The sequence below is a fragment of the Eurosta solidaginis genome, chromosome 1, assembly GCF_040869045.1.
Source record: "Eurosta solidaginis isolate ZX-2024a chromosome 1, ASM4086904v1, whole genome shotgun sequence".
Taxonomy (NCBI): Eukaryota; Metazoa; Arthropoda; class Insecta; order Diptera; family Tephritidae; genus Eurosta; species Eurosta solidaginis.
In genome coordinates, this window is record NC_090319.1 from 26,112,863 (window position 1) to 26,137,680 (window position 24,818).

The following is a 24,818-nucleotide window of genomic DNA, read 5'->3' on the forward strand; positions in this document are numbered from 1 at the left end:
ACGATATGGGTATCAAACGAAAGGTGTTACTGGGCATTTTAAGAGGGAGTGGGCATTAGGTCTATAGGTGGACGCCTTTTCGAGATATCGCCATTAGGGTGGGCCAGGGGTGACTCTAGAATGTTTGTACGATATGGGTATCAAACGAAAGGTGTTACTGAGCATTTTAAGAGGGAGTGGGCATTAGGTCTATAGGTGGACGCCTTTTCGAGATATCGCCTTTAGGGTGGGCCAGGGGTGACTCTAGAATGATTGTACGATATGGGTATCAAACGAAAGGTGTTACTGAGCATTTTAAGAGGGAGTGGGCATTAGGTCTATAGGTGGACGCCTTTTCGAGATATCGCCATTAGGGTGGGCCAGGGGTGACTCTAGAATGTTTGTACGATATGGGTATCAAACGAAAGGTGTTACTGAGCATTTTAAGAGGGAGTGGACATTAGGTCTATAGGTGGACGCCTTTTCGAGATATCGCCATTAGGGTGGGCCAGGGGTGACTCTAGAATGTTTGTACGATATGGGTATCAAACGAAAGGTGTTACTGAGCATTTTAAGAGGGAGTGGGCATTAGGTCTATAGGTGGACGCCTTTTCGAGATATCGCCATTAGGGTGGGCCAGGGTGACTCTAGAATGTGTTTGTACGATATGGGTATCAAATGAAAGGTGGTAATGAGTATTTTAAAAGGGAGTAATCCTTAGTTCTATAGGTGGACGACTTTTCGAGATATCGCCATAAAGGTGGACCAAGGGTGACTCTAGAATGTTTGTACGATATGGATATGAAACGAAAGGTGTTACTGAGCATTTTAAGAGGGAGTGGGCATTAGGTCTATAGGTGGACGCCTTTTCGAGATATCGCCATTAGGGTGGGCCAGGGGTGACTCTAGAATGTTTGTACGATATGGGTATCAAACGAAAGGTTTTACTGAGCATTTTAAGAGGGAGTGGACATTAGGTCTATAGGTGGACACCTTTTCGAGATATCGCCATTAGGGTGGGCCAGGGGTGACTCTAGAATGTTTGTACGATATGGGTATCAAACGAAAGATGTTACTGAGCATTTTAAGAGGGAGTGGGCATTAGGTCTATAGGTGGACGCCTTTTCGAGATATCGCCATTAGGGTGGGCCAGGGTGACTCTAGAATGTATTTGTACGATATGGATATCAAATTAAAAGTATTAGTGAGGGTTTTAAAAGCGACTGGCCCTTAGATGTATATTGGAAGGCGTTCTCGCGATATCGACCAAAATATGGACCGGGTGATCCAGAAAATCATCTGTCGGGTACTGCTAGTTTATTTATATATGCAATACCACTAACAGTATTCCTGCCAAGATTCCAAGGGCTGTTGATTTCGCCTTGTAGAACTTTTTCATTTTCTTCTACTTAATATGGTAGGTGTCATACCCATTTTACAAAGTTTTTTCCAAAGTTATATTTTGCGTCAATAAACCAATCCAGTTACCATGTTTCATCCCTTTTTTCGTAGTTGGTATAGAATTATGGCTTTTTTTTATTTTTCGTAATTTTCGATATCGATAAAGTGGGCGTGGTTATGGTCGGATTTCGGCCATTTTTTATACCAAGATAAAGTGAGTTCAGATAAGTATGTGGGCTAAGTTTAGTAAAGATATATCGGTTTTTGCTCAAGTTATTGTGTTAACGGCCGAGCGGAAGGACAGACGGTGGACTGTGTATAAAAACTGGGCGTGGCTTCCACCGATTTCGCCCATTTTCACAGAGAACAGTTACCGTCACAGAATCTATGCTTCTATCAAATTTGAGAAGGATTGGTAAATTTTTGTTCGACTTATAGCATTAAAAGTATTCTAGACAAACTAAATGAAAATGGGCGGAGCCACGCCCATTTTGAAATTTTCTTTTATTTTTGTATTTTGTTGCATCATATCATTACTGGAGTTGAATTTTGACTTAATTTACTTATATACAGTAAAGATATTAAATTTTTTGTTAAAATTTGAATTAAAAAAATTTTTTTTTAAAAAGTGGGCGTGTTCTTCATCCAATTTTGCTAATTTTTATTTAGCACATATATAGTAATAGTAGTAACGCTCCTGCCAAATTTCATCATGATATCTTCAACGACTGCCAAATTACAGCTTGCAAAACTTTTAAATTACCTTCTTGTAAAAGTGGGCGGTGCCACGCCCATTGTCCAAAATCTTACTAATTTTCTATTCTGCGTCATAACCTCAACCCATCTACCAAGTTTCATCGCTTCAACCACCTTTGGCAATGAATTATCGCATTTTTTCGGTTTTTCGAAATTTTCGATATCGAAAAAGTGGGCGTGGTTATAGTCCGATATCGTTCATTTTAAATAGCGATCTGAGATGAGTGCTCAAGAACCTACATACCAAATTTCATCAAGATACCTCAAAATTTACTCAAGTTATCGTGTTAACGGACGGACGGACGGACGGACATGGCTCAATCAAATTTTTTTTCGATCCTGATTATTTTGATATATGGAAGTCTATATCTATCTCGATTCCTTTATATATGTACAACCAACCGTTATCCAATCAAACTTAATACACTCTGTGAGCTCTGCTCAACTGAGTATAAAAATTGTAAGGCTCATTTTTCTTTTATGTAGCTATTTCATAGAGCTACATTTAAGATTTTTTTTAAAGCAAGTTACAATCCAATACGTTTAGTATTGTATCAGATTACATCTCTCCGACTTTAATTTATGATATATCTATATCCATATATAAATCTTTTAAAATAAAGTCGCTAATGTCATTGTAGGCCCATCACTTCACACAGAGTGCTCCGATTTTAAAACGGTTTTCTGCATTTCAAAGCTAAGCTAGATTAGATTGGCATTTTCGATATAATTTGAAGGTATATATTATAGTGGTGGGGAAATTTGCAAAATGTTCGGTTCCCGCAACATAAATGGTTAGAGGTTAAATATACTTATAAAGAAGGATGTATGTTTGCATACAACTTATGTACTCCGAAATCATTCCCCGATTTTGATCAAATTTGCAGGGTCGCTTCATCGCAAACTCAAGAGGATTCCTATCAAATCCCTTCCTGGAAAGGGGACCCGGGAACGATCCATTCCAACTAATTCTATTCACGGTTCGATTTGCCTGAAATTAGGTATTTAAGCAGCCCTTTGTCTGGATTAGTATTTACGAGACTTTTTCCGGGGAGCGGACCAGGGACTGGGACAGGGACTCCGGCGGGGACTTGGGCTTTGACTGGGGCTGGGACTGTAACTGGAACTGGGGCTGGGAATAAGGGATGGTGAAGAATAAGAACTATAGAGAGAAAAGAATGACGGAGAAAGAAACTGAGAAAGATATGGAGTTCGACGAAGATAGAGAAGAAAATACGGAGAAGGAGAAAGGGACGTATAGAAAGAGAAAAACAGAGGGACGAGTGAATAAAAGGACAAGGAAAATGGGGAGGAAGATTTTGAGACAAAAGCTTATGTAGATAGATCAAAGTTAAGACAGAACAACGTATGCCAGGTCTGCTTATATTTATAGATAAATGATATGAAAATTGATTTTTTTTACTTTTTAGAACTTTTTATGTTCTGCTTGCTTGGCTCATTATCAATATATGCAAAAACGTGTCTCTTAAAGGTAAATAATTATATTTTGTAGCTTATAATTGCGTTTTCAAAGCACTTTACGGAAACTAAAGTAGTATTGTGTGTTACTGAATTATAAAAATCAATAAGTTTTAGAACAAAAATGAATACCCAGCAGAAAAAACGAACGGTGCTGAACGGGTACAAATCGGATGAAGAGCGTGACATTTAGTACTCACACTTGTACCAGTAGCGCTTAGGGTCGAGCTAGGTTTATATATTTAAATAAATTAATTAAAGGCTGCGACTATTTCAAAACCACCTGCGACTGAGTTAGTTAACGACGCGTTCAAAAGGCAAGTTCAGTGTAGACACTTTTAAAGCATTCATAATTGGTTCAGTCTCCCGATATTCATCCGATTAGCAGCAGTTCGGAGGTAGTCATTAAGGGCCTTTTTACCATCTCCAGCTAAGGTAGATCTTATCTGGAGGATAGCTACCTATCAGATAGATTCATTTGACACTTATGTTTTCACCAACACAGGGTGACCTACCAAGGGTTAAATCGATAAGTAGAACAAAACATCTTTTGTGAATACACGAAAATTGGCCAAACAGTTAACTTTTTTTACACTATATTAGGAAATGCACATAACAGAGACGCGAGTATGTAGAAAATAGAAATTTGTATATGTAAACAAAATAAATGTAAGGCGCGATAACCTCCGAAGAGATCTAAGGCCGAGCTTCTCTTCTAATATGCGTCGTGCTCCTCTTGATTTTCTCTACAAATTGGCCGGACGGGACCTACTTGTTTTATGCCGACTCTGAACGGCATCTGCAGGCAGATGAGTTTTCACTGAGAGCTTTTCATGGCAGAAATATACTCGGAGCGCTTCCCAAACACTGCCGAGGGGCGACCCCGCTTAGAAAAATTGTCTTCTAATTGAAAAACCTTATTTCTAAAATTTTGATGTTGCTTTGCCAGGGATGGGAACCCAGGGCATAAGGTGTGGTAGGCGGAGCACGCTACCATCACGCCACGATGGCCGCCAATTTGTATATGTATCTTAGAAAAAAGGGACGGACCTAAATCTATTGCGAAACTGTCGCTTTGCGTGATTGTCTCTAATTTTTTCTGTAGGGTATATACAATGTTACCCGAACTTAGGCTACTTTCTGTTTTTGTTTTGTTATTTGGAATGGTATAATGTGTTTTGTGTGTGTGTGGAAATTTCGCTGAAAAAATCGGCATAGATTGCAAGTATAAAAGGTGTGAAAAATTTTAATATCACATTGTCAGTTTTAGTGTTGAAGACGTAAGTGATATTTTGTTGTAATTTCTTCAAGCTAATACTTTACAAAATGCTGAAACATCTGATTGCTAAGTAAGTAACTAAATTATATTATCCTTTCAGAAAAAAATAGTATCGCAAATTAAAAGATATTTTAAGAGTCAAATCGATATATTAGTAAAGCACATACTGCTATATGTCCTTTGGTTTAAATTTAGAGAAATATATATGTACATCCTGTTTTTGAATTTTTCCTTTATTTAAATCAGATATAGTATAGTTAGTGGCATAGGTCCTAGAAAGCTTTATCAAAAGGACGAACTTATTTTATAAGATAGGTCCTGCTTTTAAATATTATTTCTCAGTTTGGTCGTTAAACAAACACAATGGACGCATATAGTATATTTGGGGTCCTCACAGACCAGCTAGTTAACACAACCAGCTAACATAACTTTATTGAGCGCGCTGAATCTGATTTCTAATAGGCTATTGGCTACATTCAATGCGTTCACACGCAAACTAAATTTTAAAATACCGAGGGGATCGATTCGGCCACGTTATCAAATTGGTGATTTATTTCTGCAGTCGGTTGAAAAACATATCTATGTATGCCTTTGCAAAGTTTTCCTTCCAGATATTTTTAGATAATTTTATCGTCTATCACCAGAAAGTAACTAATTCGATACGTTTTGCAGTTACTACGGCGATATAAACTCATTTCATAAATAATTTGACGGAATTTTGGCCTCTAAGCAGATATTTAGGCGATCGTTAACTGTAGCGTTTTGAATTTTTCTTTGTTCCGATAATTTATATGGGGAATGGTCCAAACAGAGATTTTTTGCAAATAATTGCAAAACTTAAAATTTTTCTCTAGTCTATGCTTTCGCAGGAACACACTTTTGCACTTTCATTTGTATAAAAAACATAGAAAACATATAGTTTTTCTAATTATTGTGAAAAACTTTTCAAACACAACAGCAAAGTAAGTCGGTAAAACATTTTCTAGGATTTCTGAATTTCTGTACCCAAGTTCTTTATATTTGTGTTCGGGTGCAAGCGAACATTACATACTCAGATGAGAGCTATGGAGACAAAATAAGGGAAAATCACCATGTAGGAAAATGAACCTAGAGTAACCCTGGAATGTGTTTGTATGAAATGTGTATCAAATGGAAGGTATTAATGAGTATTTTAAAAGGGAGTGGGCCTTAGTTCTCTAGGTGGACGCCTTTTCGAGATATATCCATAAAGGTGGACCAGGCCTTACTCGAGAATTTGTTTGTACGATATGGGTATCAAATGAAATGTGTTAATGTGTATTTTAAAAGGGCGTGGGCCTTAGTTCTATAGGTGGACGCCTTTTCAAGATATCGCTATAAAGGTGGACCTGGGGTGACTCTAGAACTTGTTTGTACGATATGGGTATCAAATGAAATGTGTTAATGTGTATTTTAAAAGGGCGTGGGCCTTAGTTCTATAGGTGGACGCCTTTTCAAGATATCGCCATAAAGGTGGACTAGGGGTGACTCTAGAATTTGTTTGTACGATATGGGTATCAAATGAAATGTGTTAATGTGTATTTTAAAAGGGCGTGGGCCTTAGTTCTATAGGTGGACGCCTTTTCAAAATATCGCCATAACGGTGGACCAGGGGTGACTCTATAATTTGTTTGTATGATATGGGTAGTAGCAAATAAAAGGTGTTAATGAGTATTTTAAAAGGGAGTGGTGGTAGTTGTATATGTGAAGGTGTTTTCGAGATATTGACCAAAATGTGGACCAGGGTGACCCAGAACATTATCTGTCGGGTACCGCTAATTTATTTATATATGTAATACCACGAACAGTATTCCTGCCAAGATTCTAAGGGCTTTTGATTTCGCCCTGCAGAACTTTTTCATTTTCTTCTACTTAATATGGTAGGTGTCACACCCATTTTACAAAGCTTTTTTCTAAAGTTATATTTTGCGCCAATAAACCAATCCAATTACCATGTTTCATCCCTTTTTTCGTATTTGGTATAGAATTATGGAATTTTTTCATTTTTCGAAAATTTCGATATCGAAAAAGTGGGCGTGTCATAACCGGATTTCGGCCATATTTTACACCAATACAAAGTGAGTTCAGATAATTTTTTTTAAGTGGGCGTGGCCGTTCTCCGTTCTTCAACGACTGCCAAATTACAGCTTACAAAATATTAAAATTACCTTCTTTTAAAAGTGGGCGGTGCCACGCCTATTGTCCAAAATTTTACTAATTTTCTAATCTGCGTCATAAGTTCAACTCACCTACCAAGTTTCATCGCTTTATTCGTCTTTGGTAATGAATTATCGAACTTTTTCGGGTTTTCGAAATTTTCGATATCGAAAAAGTGGGCGTGGTTATAGTTCGATATCGTTCATTTTAAATATCGATCTGAGATGAGTGCCCAGGAACCTACATATCAGATGAGATACCTCAAAACGGACAGACGGACGTATGGCTCAATCAAATTTTTTTTCGATACTGATGATTTTGATATATGGAAGTCTATATCTATCTCGATTCCTTTATACCTGTAAAACCAACCGTTATCCAATCAAAGTTAATATACTCTGTGAGCTCTGCTCAACTGAGTATAAAAACAACAATGTTACACGTGTGGCACTTTATATTTTGTTAAGTTTCTCTAGACTTTTTTGACTCTAATTTAAATATATTTTTCTTTCCGTATGTTTCCGCATTCTTGGAGGCTGCAAGTCTTCTATTATTTATATTTCCGTAGGAATATATGCAACTGTTTCATCTACTACAAAGTTTTATTTAACTATCAAATGCAACTCAGCTTAAAGTACTCTTACGTACCAAAAAAAAGCAATTCTAGACCTGAGATTTGCGAGCGAGGCTGTTTGAATTTTGACATTTATCCCTTAGTTGACACACTTTGTATTGTACACAATGATTGTGAAAGTACTATATTTTCTCTGTTTTAAATATGAGTCCACACATATCAAAAGTGCCTAACTCCACAAATGGCATTCTTACTAGTGTTTCGTGTATTATACATTAGACGATCAAATCAAAAGTTTTTAATAAAACAAGCAAGGTTAAGACAAAATAAGGGAAAATCAACATTTAGGAAAATGAACCTAGGGTAACCCTGGAATGTGTTTGTATGGCATGGGTATCAAATGAGAGGTGGTAATGATTATTTTAAAAGGGAGAGGGCCTTATTTCGCAATAAGGTGAACCAGGGGTGACTCAAGAATGTGTTTGTACGTTATGGGTATCAAATTAAAGGTATAAATGGGGGTTTTCAAAGGAAGTGGCCTTTAGTTTTATATGTGAAGGCGTTTTCAAGATATCGACCAAAATGTGGACCAGGGAGACCCAGAACATCATTTGTCGGGTACCGCTAATTTATTTATATATGTACGAACAGTATTCTTGCCATGACAACAGATCACACAGACCTTGCTGCCAACGACCCAAGGCTCCTGGGCTAGAACGACGTCCTCATATGTTGTGCTGTGGCGTAATATTAGCGCAGCCGAAGCTGCCTTGGAGTGGTGCAGGTTTATATGCAGTACCTGCGCGCTCGCTAATGGTCGGTTTCAGCATCGATGTCCATCCTCCGCTGATCCGCACCGTCGTATCCTCCTCCACGATAGTATCGTCGAATTCAGCATCCGACGGATCGGATTTCAACAGAAGTTGCTCGTCCATGCTAGTAAAGAACTCGCCCGCAATCTCAGATACCGAGACTGTATCGCTCTCGACATCCGGAGCCTCATGTCCACTCAAGGTGTTGCACGGGTCCTCGAGATTTTTTTTGGCGGTTGCGGGTTCGCTCGAGGCGGTGTCCACAATCACCAGATTTTCAGTCGGCTAAGAAGTTCTTAAAAAACAATAAAGAACTATTAGTCCTGAACCCTGACAAGGGCAACGTAACAGTTCTGATGGAAAAATCTGATTATGATAAGATTTTACAGGAAATGATAAACGATATTTCCTCATATCGGGTCTTGAAACGCGACCTCACAAACAAGTTACAGGACAAGAATAATGAAATTGTAGAAAAAATTTTTAAAAAAATGTGATAAATATAAAAGAAAAATATAGTCTCCTCAGTAAAACTGCAAATACGCCTAGGTTGTATGGTTTGTTGAAAATCCTTAAAGAGGGAGTTCCACTCGTTAATTCTCCGTCGTATAATTTATGTAAATATTGTAACGAATTTAGTGAAACTCCAATATTTAGTAAAGCATGATGGCCTTTATTAGATTACTTTGGGAGTAGTACAATTATACTTCACAATTATACTCCACTTCGCAACTGATAGCGTGTTTAAATCAAACTGGTTACTGACTACTCAGCTTTCGCTGCTTTTATACTCTCTGTTGCACGTTCACCCATTTCTACTAAGGCCTAGTAACTTCGAGAACTTCACGCCTGGTTATCAACCATATATGTACATGTATATTTGTAGTTTATAGTCTCTCGCATAGCCACATGCCATATGTGAGTACTACTTCAGCTAATGGTGAGTATCCCTCCGCTGCCTTGGGTGTACATGATGATTGATTTGTTCACATACATACTGCTTATTATCGGCTTAGTGATGGTAGTATTGCTTAGTGATACTAATATTCGTCACACTGCCCTCTACCTAAGTCTGATCGTCCCGATCAGACAAATCTCTCGATCTAACCGCTGCTAGCCTCTCCAAGTGAACACCCTTCTATTTCGTGGTTTCCCAATTGTTTGTATTCGGTAGATGACATCACTGATCCTCTTCACAACTCTGTACGGGCCTCCCAAATTGCACCAAAATTTGGATGGAGCACCTTTCCGCCGGTGAGGGTTGTATAGCAGTACCAAATCTCCCTCCAGGAAACCTTCCGAATTATTATTCTTGTACCTGTGTTTCATCCTACTACTCATTATCCTGAACCGTTCCGTCACACTCTGTTGTTTGGCGAATGAACTACTTCGCAGAGCTTTATCTTGACGGATTGACTTTGCATCCTCAGTATAGTCTTGACAGTTCAAATTCTTTCCTTCGTTTTAATGCGTCCATTTGGTTTTGCCAATGCCAGTGTTTCTCTTGCAGATATCTTTGATTTTTCTTTATTTGGCCCATTCGTTCCATTAACCTTTACCTTTGACTTTCGTGGTCTTTGTTGAGTCTCCTCCACCAGCTCTCGCTTACTGCTGCACCCTTTCTCCAAACTGAAGTTAAGTGGCACATCCTGGTTCTCATAGCGCATAATCCTTCTCTGCATATCGATGATGATGTCATGGTCAACTCAGAAGTCCACTCCCACTCGTACTGAAACACGTATTTTCCTTATAGCAGAAAATATTCCTAGTAAAAAATGAACGGGATCGGTTAAATACCACGGCAAGTTAGATATAAAACAAGTTTAAAGGGGTCGTAGACTAGAATAATAAGCTATAACTTAGCAAAAAATAGTTTTGAATCAATGATATTTCACTTATCAAGTTTTATTGTAAGAGGAAATGGGGAAACATTTTTTTTAAACGGGCGGTGCCACGTGTTATGTAGACAAGTAATTTATCTGAAATGAAATGTACACTTAAAGCACACGCTGAGTATATAATGATCGGTTACACCCGAACTTAGACACCTTTACTTGTTATATTTTATATTTACCTTAAAAATCGCTTAGGTATGTACATCTGTTCACTATATATTTCTTATCTTATAAAGCCGATTATTTGGAGATTACGAATGGGATAAGATTATTGTTCAACCCCATTCATGAAAGGTATGAAGTCTTCGGCACAGCCGAAGACAGTCCCGTCCTTACTTGTTTTTTTGCGATTTTGCGAAGTGGAATTCCGGTTACAGTTAAGATAATTATTGTGCTTTTGTAGGGTCCTCTCCTTCATTGCCAGGAGGGAGCGTATCAGTTTGACGAGGGCCTCGAGCGGTCATGATTGCTACCACTTGAATTCGGTCGTCGTAGCCAAGGTGGACTTTGACCACCCTGTCCAGTCTCCATTCATTCGGGGGCAGGTTGTCTTCCTTTATGCTCATCAAATCCCCTATTGTCATATTTGTTTTTGGAGTTCGATTAGGTTGATGACCGATGGTGGGTTTTCGCTGGCATCGGGTTGTAGAGGAGCAAGTAGTGCCCTACAATTAGGAAATGCCCAGGCGTTAGTGGTTCCATATCGACTTTATCAATACTTCATTCTGCGCAATAGCGTGGCAAAGTCCTGGAATGTTTATTTGGAGTTTTGAGATATTTTCATGACATTTTTTGTGAAACTTTTGATTTCCACACAGCCCCCCCCCCCCCCCCCCCTCCCATGTGAGCAGCCGCAGCAGGGATAAAAAGCCACGCTATTTCTTGGTGGGAGTGAAGAGCTAGGATCTTGAGGCGGGCATCGGTTAATAATGCCTTAAATTCTGCTCTAAGCGCCCGAGCTGCCCCGACGAAGTTAGTTCCGTTCCACATGGATGGCCTTCGTAGAGAAACAGATGCAGCCAAATACGGTCTCTTGGACGATGAGAGTCCCTAGATTATCTTTTTTGATACCCCCTAACATGATTTGGAAGTAAATGTCACCGTCTAAAATAAGGTCGACTGATTCGTTAATAAAGAACCGTTTGTCCGCTAATATGATATTAGGGAAAGCTTGTAATGCGGTTGGATTTGCCTGACAGGTTGGGAAGTTTTACTTTCGCGGAAACCTGATTAGTGATACCAGTGACAGCCTAGTAGGCGGCAAGTTGATACGGCCTTTGAGCCTTTCTGTAATAAAGGTGCATTCGGGCCCAGAATCATTTAAGGCACGCGCCGAAAAATTTGTATTATTGTAAAATACGTTGGCGTGTGCTGTACCTAGTAAGGCTTCCGTATTTTATATTGGAAGCTGAGAAACATGATGTGACATTATTGACATTGTTGTTGTGCTTATTTGCCGCATCACGCCTCTGCATTGCTTCGGCCGAAGTGCTTGGGATGTTGTCATTGGGGTATGATCCTTTTGGCCTACCCGCAGGTGTTGATGCAATTGCCTGAATATGTAGGAGCGTGTGATGTCGTAGGTGGCAAATGCTGTAGTTATATGAGCTAGTACACTTAGAGACAGTATGTCCCGACGAGAGGCACTTGATACAAGTGTTGTTACTTTTAATAAAGTGTAATCTGATATCGGACATGAGTTTGGGCTCGTTGGACTTGCACATACTGCACGCGCGCTTGGCCACGCTTCTTTGAAAGGCGCCAAGATTTCGGCGCGAAGGATCGGTAGACTGTCTACCGTTCTGCTGTTTAGGGGCTTTACTAATATCGCTACCGGTAATGCCTGAAACAGTTTCCAGTGCCTGGAATCTATGGGAAGAATTTGTCCATTTCTTTCCACTTGGAGACTTTTGTCTTATTGGCGACTGTCTGCTCCCAGAGAGCTAAGGTACTTTCTGGCAGCTTGTTCGAGCATAGGTAAGTAATGATGGCATCCCAGTTTGAGATGTCGATCTGAGCGTTTTAAGGTACGCGATACAGTTATTGATCTCGCGTTGCGTCGAGTTACCACACTCACTCAAAATTTTTTTAAACTAAATAAAATCTTTAGTTGGGTGTTGATCAGGATACTTTAGTTTGCGTACCTGTCAGTTAAATTCTTCCATGCTGTGGTGAAAACGTCGTTTGTGAGTTGGTACTTTAGAACAATTTCCTTTGCTTCCCCCTCAGTCTTTTGAATGAGGTAATACAACCTCTCGGCATTAAGCGGACTCTTGTTGATATATATGGCCGTGAACATGTCCTGGAAAGTTGGACAAGATAGGTAATCGCCCTTAAATACTTCGGTGTCGCAAGGAGGCAAGCGGATATTGCGTTCACGCTCGCGCTCTCCTTTGGGTCGAACCTCACTATCTTTTATACCTTTCATGAAAATGAAATAGTATATTAATTTCGGCACGAATCCTAAAATTGTAAGTTCTGAAAAGAAAATAGGTAGACCCACCACTAGGTATACCGAAACAAATAAGATGAAGAGCTGAGTTGTTTTAGCCATGTCCGTCTGTTCGCCTGTCCGTCTGTCTGTTTGTGTGCAAACTGGTCCCTCAATTTTTGAGATATCTTAATAAAATTTCGTGAGCGGGTGTATTTAGGTGTCCGATTAGACATTTGTTGGAACCGGCCTGTTCGGACCACTATAACATATATCCTCCATGCAACCAATTTTTCAGAAAAAGAGGATTTTTGTCATATCTTCCTCAATTTATCAGATTGAAGCTTCAAACTTCACCATATGCTTTCGTATATTGCACATATTGTTGTCTGAATAAATGGATGAGATCGGTCGTATATATAGCACATATCTCCCACAACCGATTGTTCAGATAGGAAACTTTTCGTAATTACTGCCCCATTTTAAGAGCTAGAGGCTTCAAATTTCAACAAATGCTGCTGTGTGAATAAATGATAGAGATCGGTTGTATATATAGTATATATCTCATACAACCGATTTTTCAGATAAGAAACTTTTCGCAATTTCAGCCCCATTTTATCAGTTAGAAGCTTCAAATTTCATCAAATGCTCACATATATAGCATATATTGTTGTCTGAAAAAATCATGGAGATCGGTGGAAAATATCTAATATCTAATCTAATCTAATATCTAATCTAATCTAGTCTAATCTAATGTATATTATAAATATGAAAGTTTGGATGTTTTTATGTTTGGATGTTTGTCCAGACGTTTGTCTTTGTGACTCAATAACGCACGAACAGACAGATTTGGATGAAATTTCCACACATGTAGCCAATAGTCTAGAAGGATCTACTAGCTATATTTTTTTGAAAAGGTGGGCGGGTGGGAAGTCCCCCCGTTATAATTTAATTATTGTATTTTTTGGTCTTTGTGACTGAATCACGCCAGAATGGCTACACGGATTTAGGACAGAGACAATAGTTTACTGGCGAATACTTTACGTATATTGACCTTCACCAATATTACAAACTCAATGGGTCAAATAAGTCGAGGGCTTATAAAGTGCGCAGTGACATCCTACCCCCTACCCTTCCGGTATAATTTCTGAAATATTTTCGGGATGCGTCCGGCAACCCGTCGGAGTTATTTCGGGACTTTTTCGGGATCCTCTGGGGATCCTTCCGGTATTGTTTCTGGAAAACTTTCGAGATCTCGCCAGGGTCATTGCGGGATTTTTTTCGGGACTATTTCGGGATCATTTGGGGATCCTACCGGGATCATTTCCGGATGGTTTTCGGGATTCCGCTAGGGTAGTTTCGGGGCTTTTTCGGAACTATTTTGGGACCCTTCCGGCATCATTTCAGGATGATTTTTACGATCCGTCCGGGATCCCGTCAGGCTCATTTCGGGAATTTTTCGCGATCATTTCTGGATAGTTTTCGGAATACATCTAAGATCCCGCCGGGGTTATTTTGGGTCATTTTCGGTATCCCTCCGAGAGCATTTCTGGATCACGTGAGGGTTATTTCGGAACTATTTCGGGATCATTGGGGACTCTTCCGGTATAATTTCTGGACGACTTTCGGGATGCGTCCGGAATCCCGTCGGAGTTATTTCGGGTCTTTTTCGGGATCATCTGGGGATACTTCTGGTATCATTTCTGGACGACTTTCGGGATCCCGTCAGGATCATTTCGGAACTCTTTCGGGCCTATTTCGGGATCATTTGGGGATCCTTCCGGGATAATTTCTGGATGATTTTCGCGATCCGTCCGGGATCCCGTAGGGTCATTTTGGGACTTTTTCGCTATCATTTGTGGATAGTTTTCGGGATACATGTGGGATCATTTCGGGACTATTCCGGGATCTTTTGGGGACTCTTCCGGTATAATTTCTGGATGATTTACGTGATCCGTCCAGGTACTAGTCAGGGTCTTTTCGGGATCATTTTGGACTCTTACGGAATCATTTCTGGATAGTTTTCGGGATCCGTCCGGGTCTTTTCGGGACTTTTTCGGGTTCATTTGGGGACCCTTCGGTGATACTTTCGTGACGGTTTACGGAATCCCGTCGGGTCATTTCATGATGGCTCAATCAAATTTTTTTTCGATACTGACGATTTTGATATATGGAAGTGTATATCTTTCTCGATTCCTTTATACCTGTACAACCAACCGTTATTCAATCAGAGTTAATATACTCTGTGTGCAAAGCACGCTGAGTATAAAAATAAGTTGGTACTTTGTGTGAATGGTCCCGAAAATATCCCGAAAGTCCCGAATAAGTCCCGAAAAAGTCCCGAAATGACCCTGACGGGATCCCGGACAGATGTCGAAAACCATCTAGAAATGATGCCAGAAGGGTCCTCAAATGATCCCGAAATAGTCTCAAAAAATTCCCGAAATTGCTCTGACGGGATCCCAGACGGAGCCCGAAAGCCATCAAGAAATGATACAGGAGCCATCCTCAAATGTTCCCGAAATAGTGCTAAAAATTTTCCGAAATGACCTTTATGGTATCCCGGACAGATCCTGAAATGATCTCAGAAGGGTGCTCAAATGATCTTGAAATAGTCCAGAAAAAGTCACGAAATTACCCCGTCGGGATCCCAGACGGATTCCGAAAACCACACAGAAATGATCCCGAAAGGATCCGCAAATAATCCCGAAATAATCCCGGACGGATCCCAGAAACCATCCAGATATGATCCTTAAAAAGTCCCTGATTGATCCCGAAATGACCTTGACGGGATCCCAGATTGATCCCGAAAGCCATGCAGAACTGATGCCGGCAAACTCTCCGCCCGTCCGTCCGTCCGCTAGCACGATAACTTGAGTAAATATTGAGATATCTTCACCAAATTTGACACACTAGTTTATCTGGACCCAGAATAGGTATAGAAAATGAGCGAAATCGAATGATAACCACGCCCATTTTTTATATACATATATATAATTTTGGAAAACACAAAAAACCTGATGATTTAGTAAATAATACACCTAGAATGTTGAAATTTGAAATGGGACTGATATTGAGACTCTTGATAAAAATTTGGAAAAATGTTTTCAATTGGGCGTGGCACCGTTCACTTGTGATAAAATCAATTTTATAAATATTATTATTCCTAAACCAAAAATCATTAAACCTATCGTAACAAAATTCGGCAGAGAGGTTGCCTTTACTATAAGGAATGCTTTGAAGAAAAATTAACGAAATCTTTTAAAGACCACGCCCACTTTCATATAAAATATTTTTAAAAGGGTCGTGGACGAATAAAATAAGTTATATCTTTGTGCAAAAGAACTTTATATAATGGCATTTCATTTCTCAAGCAGATTTATAACAATCAATAGGAAAAACTTCAAATTTAAAAAAATGGGCGTGGTAGCGCCCCTTTTATGACTAAGCCATTTTCTGTTTCGGGAGCCATAACTCGAAGAAAAATTAACATATCGTAACAAAATTGTGTACACGTATTTTCCTTATAGCAGAAAATATGTCTAGTAAAAATGGACGGGATCAGTTAAAGACTACGGCAGCTTAGATATAAAATAAGCTTAAAAGGGTCGTAGACTAGAATAATAAGCTATAACTTAGCAAAAAATAGTTTTGAATCAATGCTATTTCACTTATCAAGTTTTATTATACGAGGAAATGGGGAGATATTTTTTAAACGGGCGGAGCCACGTGTTATGTAGAAAAGTAATTTATCTGAAATGAAATGTACAATTGAAGCTCACGCTAAGTATATAATGTTCGGTTACACCCGAACTTAGACACCTTTACTTGTTATACTCAACTGAGCAGAGCTCACAGAGTATATTAATTTTGTTCGCATAACGGTACCCCGTACCGGCATAAACTAATCTAGATAGATATAGACTTCTATATATCAAAATGATCTGGGCGAAAAAAGAAATCCATTTAGCCATGTCCGTCCGCCCGTCCGTCAGTCCGTCTGTCTCTCCGTGAACACGATAACTTGAGTAAATTTTGAGGAATCTTGATGAAATTTGGTATGTAGGTTCCTGGGCACTCATCTCAGATCGATATTTACAATGAATGAAATCGGACTATAACCACGCCCCCTTTTTCGATATCGAAAATTTCGAAAAACCGAAAAAGTGCGATAATTCGTTATCAAAGACGGATAGAGCGATGAAATTTGATGGGTGGATTGACCTTATGACAGCAGAATAGAAAATTAGTAAAATTTTGGGCATTGGACGTGGCAATGGCCACTTTTTAAAGAAGGTTATTTAAATATTTTGCCAAAATGTTTGCCAAATAAAAATTAACAAAATCGGATGACGAACACGCCCACTATAAAAAAAAAATGTTTAAAAGTCAAATTATAATTTAATATCTTTAGAGTATATAAGTAAATTATATCAACATTCAACTCCAGTAATGATATGGTGCAACAAAATACAAAACTAAAAGAAAATTTCAAAACGGGCGTGGCTCCGCCCTTTTTCATTTAATTTGTCTAGAATACTTTTAATGCCATAAGTCGAACAAAAATTTACCAATCATTTTGAAATTTAGTATTGGCATGGATTCCATGACGATAACTGTTTTCTATGAAAATGGGCGAAATCGGTTGAAGACACGCCCATTTTTTATACATAGTCGACCGTCCTTCCCTTCCGCTCGGCCGTTAACACGATAACTTGACCAAAAATCGATATATCTTTACTAAGCTTAGTCCACGCACTTATCTGAACTCACTTTATCTTGGTATAGAAATGGCCGAAATACGACTATGACCACGCCCACTTTTTCGATATCGAAAATTACGAAAAATTCCATAATTCCATACCAAATATGAATAAAGAGATGAAACATGGTAATTGGATTGGTTTATTGACGCAAAATATAACTTTAGAAAAAAACTTTGTAAAATGGGTGTGAGACACCTACAATATTAAGTAGAAGAAAATAAAAAAGTTCTGCAGGGCGAAATCAAAAGCCTTTGGAATCAGGGCAGGAATACTGTTCGTGGTATTACATATATAAATAAATTAGCGGTACCCGACAAATGATGTTCTGGGTTACCTTAGTCCACCTTTATGGCGATATCTCGAAAAGGCGTCCACCTATAGAACTAAGGCCCACTACGTTTTAAATAATCATGAACACCTTTCATTTGATACCCATGTCATAAAAACACATTCCAGGGTTACCCTAGGTTCATTTTCCTACATGGTGATTTTACTTTATTTTGTCTCCAAAGCTCTCAGCTGAGTATGTAATATTCGGTTACACCCGAACTTAGCCTTCCTTACTTGTTTTTTAATTAATTTCATTTTTTTTTTCAGTTCCCCTTTGTTAGTTTTAATTTTTTTGACATCATCATATTTGGTGGCCGGACAAGGTCGAAAGCCAGGTTCGTGTCGAACAGATATACAACATTTGCAAAGCGTCAACAGAGCAGATGTGAGTATGAAGTTTTATAAACTTAAATAAATTAAGTGTCAGCTCTATGTATATAGCTAGGCCAATTTTATAGTACTATGTATAGACTTTAAAGCCATTTTAAAAGCTTATCGTCGCTGCGCTAACGAAAACAGTTATGTGTTTTTCTTAAAATTTTTTTTATTGCATATTTTATTATCACTATATAGAGTCCACATTTCTGCATATGCAGTTTTTTTATATCTCTTTTGGTTTAGAAGTGAATGAATACAACTATGTGCTCACAGTACTAGAAGTACTCTGAAAAACGGTTATGTACTTACTCACTAGCTTATAATTTTTTTGAATCGCTGGCGAAAGTGCTTTGATTTCAATGTAAAAAATAATTACAAACCATCTCGATTCCCAAGGCAGCAGGTTCTATGAACCGGAGCGACTCAGGATTTTTCCCGACCAATTCAGTGTAACCCCATTTAATTTGTTGCGTCCCTCCCACAAATTGTCATCCTCCCAGCAGATCCTTGCAGCGTGACTGCGCAATATTCTCCTGCTCCGGGAGGGTATCGAACCCAATCCAGGACCTGTACCTGACCCCGGTGCAGAGAAATGGTTTTGCTGCGTTTGCCGGAAAATAACCTTTTTAGGACGGCCACACTCTTGTCAATGTGTCACGTGCAAGAGATGGTTGCATCGGACAGGATGTTCTGGGCTAGAGCCCAAAACCCGAAGCCTTCATAACTTTTATAAATTTGGCTCTTTGCTGATTACGCCCAAGGGAGTCCCGTAGTCTGCGTCCACTTCCTTCTAGCTGCCCCGCTTCTCAGCAAGCCATAACAAGTAACCACTGCGGCTCTGGCCCCATGGCGCCACCAGCTCATACGATCGCTCCTCCCCCGATGGGTAAGGGGGTCAGAATATATCCGCGGTAGGTATGCCTGTCGTAAGATGCGACTAAAATACCAGATTCAAGGGGTGTGTAGCGCAACCCTTCAGGTTCCCATCGCAATATATAGCTTCTCCAAACCCAATTGTTAACCTCACCTATCCGCGGCGAATCCTGTTTCACTAACAGGCGAGGCTCTGGCGACCCCAAGCTCCTCATGGAACTGGGATGGCCTGAAGGTTTAATGTGGCCACATAAATCGTTCCCGAGATGGTCGGGCTAGCACCTTAATGGTGCTGTGGTACCGGAGCGTACCGGACATGTATCCGGCAAAGGACCATCACATCGATAACACTCCCCAAAGCCTTCGGGGAGCACCCTATCGCTACAACAACAACAACATCGCTCCTCCTCATAGCTACAATCTCTGTAGTAGAGTCGGTAGCAATGCCGAGCATCAGCCCCCGCCCCCGTCTTCTTCTCCCCCTCTTTCCGGCACTAGCACTCGAGTAGGTCATAGAAACAAATTCTTTGGTCCCTACCACCTTTTGCACCGTTTGCCAGCACAGAATATATATGGTTGCAACATTTGTCCAATGCAGCTGCTGCCTTGGACGATGCCACTTTCCTAGATGTTCTGGTCTCAGCGACGGCAATCCCCTGACGGGTTTTATCACGCCATACTGCTAGGCCGCAAACCCAACTACACCGGGTACCCAAATGCTTACCCAGGAAAGTCTAGTCCCAAGGCCACAACAGCAATTGCATCCTGGCCTCCCTCAACTCAGACGTAGTCACCAATCACTTACCCCTAGAGTGACGACGTTTACCCCGTTGCACTTCAAAATTCTGCAGTTAAACTTTATGGGTTAACTGGGAAGATCACGGAGATATGCAGTTGATTTCACGAAGCGGCATAACATGCGCATTGCAGCGATCGAAAAAACCAAACATACAGCAAGATCTGCTGAGGACCTGCTCTGGACATAACGTCCACAGAAGAGATCGCGAGAGCGGAGATGCCCGCGGTCTCGCGTTTATCACCCACCACACAGTGCAATATAATCTATTTGATCCCGACATCGGCATTACGCTACCGACTGTCTTACACCCTAAAATCTTGGGTGTGACGTTCGATCAGGATCTACATTTTGGATTGTACCCAAAATCCAGAGCCGTAATAAAATCCCCAAACCTCTTTCCGGCAGCACTTGGGGTAAAGACAAAGAAAGGCTCATTACTACTTACAAAGTAATTGGCCGGCCGGTTGCATGCTTCGCGTCCCGATATGGTCGCCAAGCCTAAAGGTTACTCACTGGAAGAAAATACAGGCCTGCCAAAATACTGCTCTCAGAACCGCTACGGCCTGTTTTCTTACGTCCCCAGAACACCACGTACACAATGAGGCGAGAGTACTCCCAAACAGTTCTGTTTCTGTTGAATACCCAGAAACCTGGGCAGCCCAACAGACGTCTGATTGATGAAGCTACACCTCCCATGGGCTTAAGGGGTAATCTCCGTAATCATAATGAGGAATAACGGCAAAAATTGCATGCATTTCCCTACCGCCGACTGCAAATTTGAATCATGTTTGAAAGCAGCTATGTGCTATAAAACGGCGCAAATATTTATCACGTCATAATGGGTTAAAAATAATGATTTTTTCCTTCACACATCAATAACGTACTTTCCATAAAATATTTCAAAATACGACATTTGCAAAAAACCAGAAATAAGTTTTTTTGATCTCCTGAAAAGTTACTGAAAAACACATAACTGTTTTTATGAGCGCAGCGACGTTATGCTTTAATTATTTACAGTTCGAAGGTATATGGTATATGCACCTTGGAATGACCCTCGACGAATCTTGGGAGTTCCGCTGCCGAAGAATGAATTTCACGTATTTATATACAAGCCCAGACGAAACGGCGTATAGAGCAGAAGAATTCAAAATACGTAATATATGGTAAGTATTTTTAATTGCAGGCAAAGCTTTTGGTTTTAGTTGAAAGTTATGTTGTCTTTTATGTTGTTGATTTTTCGATAGGGTGCAAAAGTGAAGACTTGTGTCAAAAGAAACTTTTCTCAAATACCAAGTGCATTGCTAAAATATTAGTTTCGTTTTTCGTTCTCAAAAAATAGCACTGAAGATGGCACAACACCGAACCCGGTTCGTTTTCAAATCAAATTTGACAAGGAATGATGGAAAATTGTTCCAATATACAGCAATTACTTGAATTGGAACCATTTCCCGCCATTCCGCGTCAAGTTTGGTACGGAGACAAATCGGTTTCAGCGTTGCGCCATCTTTAGTGCAATTTATCGAGAACGAAACAAGAAAAATAATTTTACTATAAAATTTGATTTCGAAAAAATTTCTTTCAACCCAAATGACTACACTTTTCTTTATATTGGAACGAATTTCGGGGAAATTCCGCTTATTTCAAACTTTCTGCTAACGTTCGAATCGCTAAACTGTCGAAAATTTCACTGCAATTTTCAGTATTTCAAAGTGGTCTTTCTTTAGATTACTTTGGGAGTAGTACAATTATACTTCAATATCAAGTATATAACTCAAACTGATTACTCGTTCGTCAGCTTGCGCTGCTTTTATTCTATCTATTGTCTCTTCCGCATATTTCTCCAAAGGTCTAGACGTTTCACCTTCTGCAACTGTTGTATCTCCTGCTTGGTTACCAGCTATATATGTACATGTATATTTGTAGTTAATGCTTTTCTACTTGTAATATCCGTGTGTATGTATGAGTAACTACTTCGGCGATAACTACATCTGTGTGTGTGGAATATCTCTTCGTCGCCTTTACGTACGCGTGTAAATGGATTAAATTGATGTGTTCGTGTACACAAGAGTGGCAGCTTGCCTTATTGTTGTTGTGCCTTTATTTACTAACAGTCTAGTTATGCTAAAATTCGCCACACTGCATTCCACCTAAGTTGACTCGTCCCGATCTAAACACTGCCAGCCTGTCCAAATGAACCACTTTCATTTTCTTTCGTGGTTAGCCAATGGTTTGTATGATGCAAACCACATCGTTGATTCGTTTTACAACTTTGTATGGGCCTTCCCACTTACACTGTAATTTCGGAGACAAACCATTTTTTCGTTGTGGGTTGTATTACAGCACCAAATCTCCTTCCCGAAAGCCTTCTGAATTAATTGCTTTATCATATCTGGCTTTCATCTTGTCACTCATAATCTTGGTTCGTTGTCTTACAAGATCGTGTATTTCCTTCATCTCTTCCTCCAAGACGCCAGTGGATTTCTTGGTATTTCTCTCCGAATCGGCATTTATACCAAACATCAAATCAGCTGACAGTCGAAGGTCATTGCCAAAAATGACCTTTGCGGGAGTTTGGCCCATTGTTTCATGCACTGCCGATAGGTAAGCCATCAAGAATAATGATATGTATGTATCCCACTCTTTATGGAACTTGTCCACTACTTTCCTCAAGCGCTCCTCCAAGGTTCTATTGTATCGTTCCAACATACCAACGGACTGAGGATGCAATACAACTGTATCCATGTTTTTCGAATGCCCAATGTCTTACACATTTCTTGGAACACATGCTGCTTCAAAATTCTTGCCTTGGTGACAATATAACTCCATTGGTACACCTCCATCCCAATTGTTTGCAAACACTTCTGATACTGTTTCAGCTTCATGATTTGGGATTGGGTATACCTCTGGCCATTTTCTAAAGTAATCCATAACCACCAGTACATATTTGTTTCCGCGATTGCTAGTAGGAAATGGAACTGCGATATCCATAGTAATCCTTTCAAATGGTGCACCTGAGTTATATTGCTTCATCTGGCCACGACTTGGGGATTCGGGCCCCTTCGCTCTGCTGCAAACCTTGCAGTTGGCAATCCACTCCATGACCGACTGACGGCAAAGAACCCAATAGAATCTCTGCTTCATTTTCTCAAGCGTCTTCGTGATCCCCAGATGACCGCCACTTGGACCATTATGTAGCTCGTTGAGAACGTCAGGAATCCTTTTCCTGGGAACAACTACTAGTTTCCTCTTACATTGACCATCCTGTATCCAAAACGTTCCAATATGACTTCGCAATAGGACTCTCTGCTGACATCTCTTTATTTGGTTTTCGTTTCTTTCGAGCCCTCGCATAACATGTGACAGATCTGTATCTTCTTGTTGACACTTCCTTAGTTGTTCCATGGCCCATTCATCCGAACACATTATAGTCATAAGCCGGACATCTATGATGTTTTCCTTAGCCTCAGCTTTCGAACAGTGTTTGCATTCCAAATTACATGGTCTTCGTGACATTGCATCGGCATTCCCATGGGTACTACCTTTCCGACGCTCAATGTAAAAGTCATAGCTTTGTAGTCGCCCGATCCACCGTGTCAATTGACCTTCTGAATTACGGAACTGCAGGAGCCATTTCAACGCGATCTGTCCTGATGCGGAATCGCTGCCCGTAGAGGTACTTGTGAAAATGTTTAATGCACTCTACCAATGCCAGCAACTCTCTGCGTGTAAAGCAATAGTTCTTCTCTGGTTTTCCAGAGAAATCTCCTGTCCGTCGACCAGTTGTGATAAAACGCCTGCTATAGCATATTCACTGGCATCTGTATCTAGAATAAATGTTGCTCCTGCAATCGGATATGCCAACATTGGGGCAGTGCACAAACACTCTTTCAATGTTTGGAGGGCCACTTCTTGCTCCTTCTTCCACTCAGAAGCTTTATTTTTTCTTGTAAGCTCATGGTACAAATTGGCGGTAATATGTGCACAGCCAAAGGAAACTTCTCAATTCATGCAGGTTCTGTTGTCTTGGCCAATCCTTTACAGCCTCTATCTTTTCATTCGCAGTGTAGACGCCCTCTGTCGTTACCTTGTGAACCAAATAACTTACTTCCTTTTTAAACAGCGAACACTTTTTGGCACTTAGTTTCAGACCAGCGCCAGGTATTGTCTGGAAAACTTCCTCTAAGTTCTTAAGATGTTCTTTAAAGTTCTTTCCCAATTCGATAGTGTCGTCTAAGTATACTAAGCATATTTTCCAATGTAGTCCTTTCCGTACCTGTGTAAAATATATTAAATTATTTATTTGGGTGGAGGCACCATACCCCTTAATATTTAAACAAGATTATTTAAGGAGGTGGCACACTTGAGTGCCGAATACTGAATCTTCTTTATTAATAAAAACTTCAGCGTATTTATACATAATTCTTATGCGCTACTTAGTTACTACATAAACATATACATATTTACTCTTAATTCTTATTAAGTCTAACAAAATAACAAAAGTAATGTAGCCAAGCGTATGCATACACATTCGTACACACATTCATAAGTTGCTTCAATGCACTTGCTGAAAGCGTGTGAAAATGTTGGAGTAGAGGAATACGCGGTGTCAGCAAATTCTTAGTTACAGACTAAGCAACTTAGACACCGCGTGAGTTATGTGTGTAGATAGGTATGCAGTCACTTTGGATACATCTTTAAAAAGTAGCTGGTGTATTAAATTAAATTTCCAAAGACCAGCACCGACACTGAAGGCTGTTTTCTCTTTGTCTTCCTCCTTCACTTCCACTTGCCAGTAGCCGCTTTTCAAGTCCAGTGTGGAAAACCATTTCGTACCAGAGAGCGAGTCCAGAGTGTCGTCAATTCTTGGCAATGGGTAGCTATCCTTTTTCGT

At 39.9% G+C, this 24,818-nt stretch overlaps 1 protein-coding gene across 1 annotated transcript in view; it reads left to right on the forward strand.

Moving 5' to 3' along the window:
• The first annotated feature begins 4,862 nt into the window (after positions 1 to 4,862).
• LOC137250461 (uncharacterized) overlaps positions 4,863 to 24,818 on the forward strand; it is a 77,378-nt gene continuing 57,422 nt past the window's right edge. Inside the window, exons 1-3 of the mRNA XM_067783339.1 lie at positions 4,863 to 4,964; positions 18,145 to 18,262; positions 20,945 to 21,090. Coding sequence (XP_067639440.1) covers positions 4,942 to 4,964; positions 18,145 to 18,262; positions 20,945 to 21,090 — 287 coding nt within the window. The 5' untranslated portion in view covers positions 4,863 to 4,941. The remainder of the gene's footprint in view (positions 4,965 to 18,144; positions 18,263 to 20,944; positions 21,091 to 24,818) is intronic.